This window comes from Papaver somniferum, unplaced genomic scaffold (assembly GCF_003573695.1).
Source record: "Papaver somniferum cultivar HN1 unplaced genomic scaffold, ASM357369v1 unplaced-scaffold_18, whole genome shotgun sequence".
Lineage (NCBI taxonomy): Eukaryota > Viridiplantae > Streptophyta > Magnoliopsida > Ranunculales > Papaveraceae > Papaver > Papaver somniferum.
In genome coordinates this window covers 9,237,702-9,241,373 of record NW_020627707.1, presented here as the reverse complement: position 1 = coordinate 9,241,373, position 3,672 = coordinate 9,237,702, and the positions used below count along the sequence as shown (strand labels likewise).

At 37.3% G+C, this 3,672-nt stretch overlaps 1 protein-coding gene across 1 annotated transcript; it reads left to right on the top strand.

Moving 5' to 3' along the window:
• The first annotated feature begins 221 nt into the window (after positions 1-221).
• LOC113337855 (30S ribosomal protein S17, chloroplastic-like) lies at positions 222-993 on the top strand. Its single transcript, XM_026583423.1, has one exon. It carries the CDS (start codon positions 274-276, stop codon positions 730-732), a length of 459 nt encoding a protein of 152 aa, XP_026439208.1. The 5' UTR covers positions 222-273; the 3' UTR covers positions 733-993.
• Positions 994-3,672: the final 2,679 nt, after the last annotated feature.

Sequence of the window (3,672 nt, the reverse complement as noted above, 5' to 3'; positions counted from 1 at the left end):
GAACGACTGTGTAAGCGTAGGGTTTGACAAGTTTCTTATACAATTTGAACTCATGTGGCCCGCATTTTTTGCATCGGGCCAGGCCCGACTGCGTGCGTATTGTTAGGGTAAGACCACTATTACACTATACACGTGGTGTATATTAAACACGCGCCACATTAGTCATCAAACATCATATAGTACAGAATCACATCCGAAAAGATAAAGAAACCAGAGAGGATGAGATAAGAGACCTTGTGTTTTTCTCTCATCATCTTCTCCATCCATTCAACCATGTCTGCTTCACTTCTCCAACTCCCTCCTTTACAATCACTAAAAATCAGGTCAAATTTCTTCAATGGGGGTGCATCAATCCTCAACAAACCCACCACCACAGTCTCCATTTCAACCACCACTCCATCCATTGCACCACTACAGATTAGAGCAATGAGAACTATGCAAGGGAAAGTTGTTTGTTCAACAAATGATAAAACTGTTGCTGTTGAAGTTGTACGTTTAGCACCACATCCAAAGTACAAGAGGAGAGTTAGGATTAAGAAGAAGTTTCAAGCACATGATCCTGAGAATCAATTCAAAGTTGGTGATTTTGTTCAGCTTGAAAAGAGTAGGCCTATTAGTAAAACTAAATCGTTTTTAGCTGTTGCTCTTCCACCTAAAAATTCTGTTAGGACTTCACATTTGGTGCCTAAAGAACTTGGGATTCCACTTGAAGGAACTGCTGCTACCGAATGATTTGTAATCTCTCTCATTTTCTCTATCTTTTTGTTTGTAATTTTGTTAAGTTGTTTTTTGAATTTCAGACTTTTATGGTACTTTGTGTAGGTATTTCAATGTTTTAGGGTTTTAATGTGATAATGTGGATTGTTGGTTGTGATTTATGGTTGAATTTGATTGTGGGTTTTGATTCTTAAGGTTTGGGGTTTTCAAATTGTTATTGGGTTAGTCGGTTTTGACCAATTTTAGTTATGTAGTTAAAATGTTTGAGGATTTGCTTCTGAGACTGTAAGAACATTTTTTCATGATTCGGCTGTGCTTATGTTGTTGGACTTGGACATTGTTAGCTTATCGTAATTAGCCCTAGCACCTAGCAAAAAAACTTTCTTTTTTTTCACTCATGATTGATTGGTAATTCTGTGTTGGATTCGTGTAGAATTGAGTCAGGACCATGATAAGATTTGTGCCTTTAGGTTTTAGTGTTGTTGGTGTTGTTTTTCGAGGGCTTGTAGATATCAGGCTTAAGGTTTTGATGCTATTGTTGCTGTTTCTTCAGGGTTTGTAGCTCTGTTGAAGTTGCCAGTTAACACCTAAGGCAAACAATTTCATGAGATAGTGTTTATTGCATCTGCAATTGAAAATAGTTAAGGTTCTAAGATAGCCAGATGATATCCAGGCATTAGATTTCAGGCTTACTTAACTTGGGTCATTGTCACAAATTCACAGCTGCATTCAGCACTTGGAGCATTAGCATGGTTGGGAACTGTTTTTCATGTTATCAAGCAAAAAAACGAAGGAAAAAGATACTAGTGACTAGTGAGACAACCAATTGACTAAAAATACAGAAAAATCTATAATCAGGGACTTGATTAATTGAGTGCAAGGATGAACTCATGTTGAACCAGAGACTTCCATAGTGAACAATTGAGATTGAACATCATCTGTTTTGAATTGAACGTATTCGCATTGAACTGGATCAACTCGAGATCGACAGAGAGGACAATTGGTGACATGTGCAAACCAATTAACGATGCATCTCGTGTGGAAGGCATGAGAGCATGGTAACTCACGGTTGCTAATCCCATTCTCGAATTCTTTCAAGCAAATTGAACATTCATCCTTCTGTTCACCATTGAATACTTTCTTGTTCACCGAGTGGAATAACGAAGAATAGGATGTTGGTGGTATCGAATCAATCTTCTCTCGAACAAACTTGTTACAAAAATCACCTCTCCTCCAAAGACACTTCAAACAATTACAATCTGTTTCCATGTCTCTTACGTTATCTTTATCTTCTTCTCCATCTGCACGAAAAACTTCAGCTTCTGGCTTTGCATGAAACACTTGGACTATTCTAACCACTTGTATTGGTATGGTAACAGATAAAAAGCAATCGTACTTTTCAATGTCAACTGGTTCTGGGAGGATGTTGGATATCTTCGCTAGGTATGCTTCTAAGTCCTCGACAAAATTCTGTGGAGCAAAGTTGGAAGGAACCATAACCATATCTCCAACGTATTCATAGATGCTTGATAAAAGCGGTACAAAATCGCAATTGTGAAACACATCTCTTCTTGATGGTACATCATGAAAATTAACCGGATACAGTTCCAATATCATCGGTTCCTCTACTTGATGAACGTGCGTAATGGCATTACTAGTTTTATCACCATAATACCAATACTGTGTTGATCTTAATACTTGAATCTCTTCTATAAGTTGAGTTCCATCCGAAGAATTATTGGCCTCACCGTTCAGCTCAACATTGAGTAAAGGAATCGTTTCTGCTATAGGAGTAACCCATGTAACTAACCATTCATAATTTAACGTCGACATGGTATTCTTTTATCCCGATAAACTGACGTTGTTGTCCGTGACGGACAAAGTAAGAACTCCAATGTACTCCCTCTATTTCAAAAGTGTGTGTGTATTTGTAGTGATATTTATGGGATCCGACTTCCAATTTGTAGAAAGACTTGGATTTTATTATAGTTTTAGCATTCCGAAAATAAGCAAATTATTAGACACATTCTCCTTTGACCACGGTCAAATCCACCGTTGACGTGGTGTTGATGTGTTGCTTCCGACTTAACTCGCACATTCAGAGAATGTCCGAGGCTGTGCTGCTTTACTTTGTAACAAAAACTTCGGCAAATTTGACTTTTCTGGGATATGCATGTTTTCCTTTATCACGATACCATTTTTGTTTTCTCTATCTTCAGCGTCAACGTAGACTGGAATGAGGAATTCTTGAAGAACTGTACACAGTACACTGCATGTTTGCATCAAAGGGCCGCTCTCGGGTATTTTGAAGATTTGTGAGGGGATGCTCAAAGAAAGCTTTTGACACTAACATTTTATTATGGGAGTTCAAAGTACCCCAAATTAATGTATAGAGAAACTATGAAGCTTAGAGCTGGACTCAACAACAACAAGAAGATTTCCCTCTTCAGAATCGTTGTTGGTCTTCTGGTTAGTTTCCCCCTTCTTATTCTTCCTAGTCAAATGGTTTTCATAAGTGATAATAATTGGAAAATTATTATCAAACTAAAAAGTATACTTTATTATCCAAATGAATGGTAATAGAAGAGTGCATGTTGATCAGCTGATTAGTATCGCAACAATCGTCCAGCAAGAGATATCACTTGTGGAAGTTACTTGGCTCGGAAACCAGTTAGAAGTAGCTGCACCATGCTTCTCCACAATAGTTTTGTACCAAAGATATGAAGATCTTTTTCTATACCAAATCTGTATTTAGCAAGAAGAGCAGCGTTCACTTACTTAAACCCCGGTTTTAAAAGCACGTACCATTTTCTAATTGGCTGAATGTGAATATTTTGTACCTGCTCCCACAAAAAGATTCTCTTTTTTTTTTTTTTTTTTTTTTTTTTAAGCTCCTATGAAGATTGATATCAGTAGAATATTGCTAGAATTCATTCGACTGAAGAAATTTGGAAT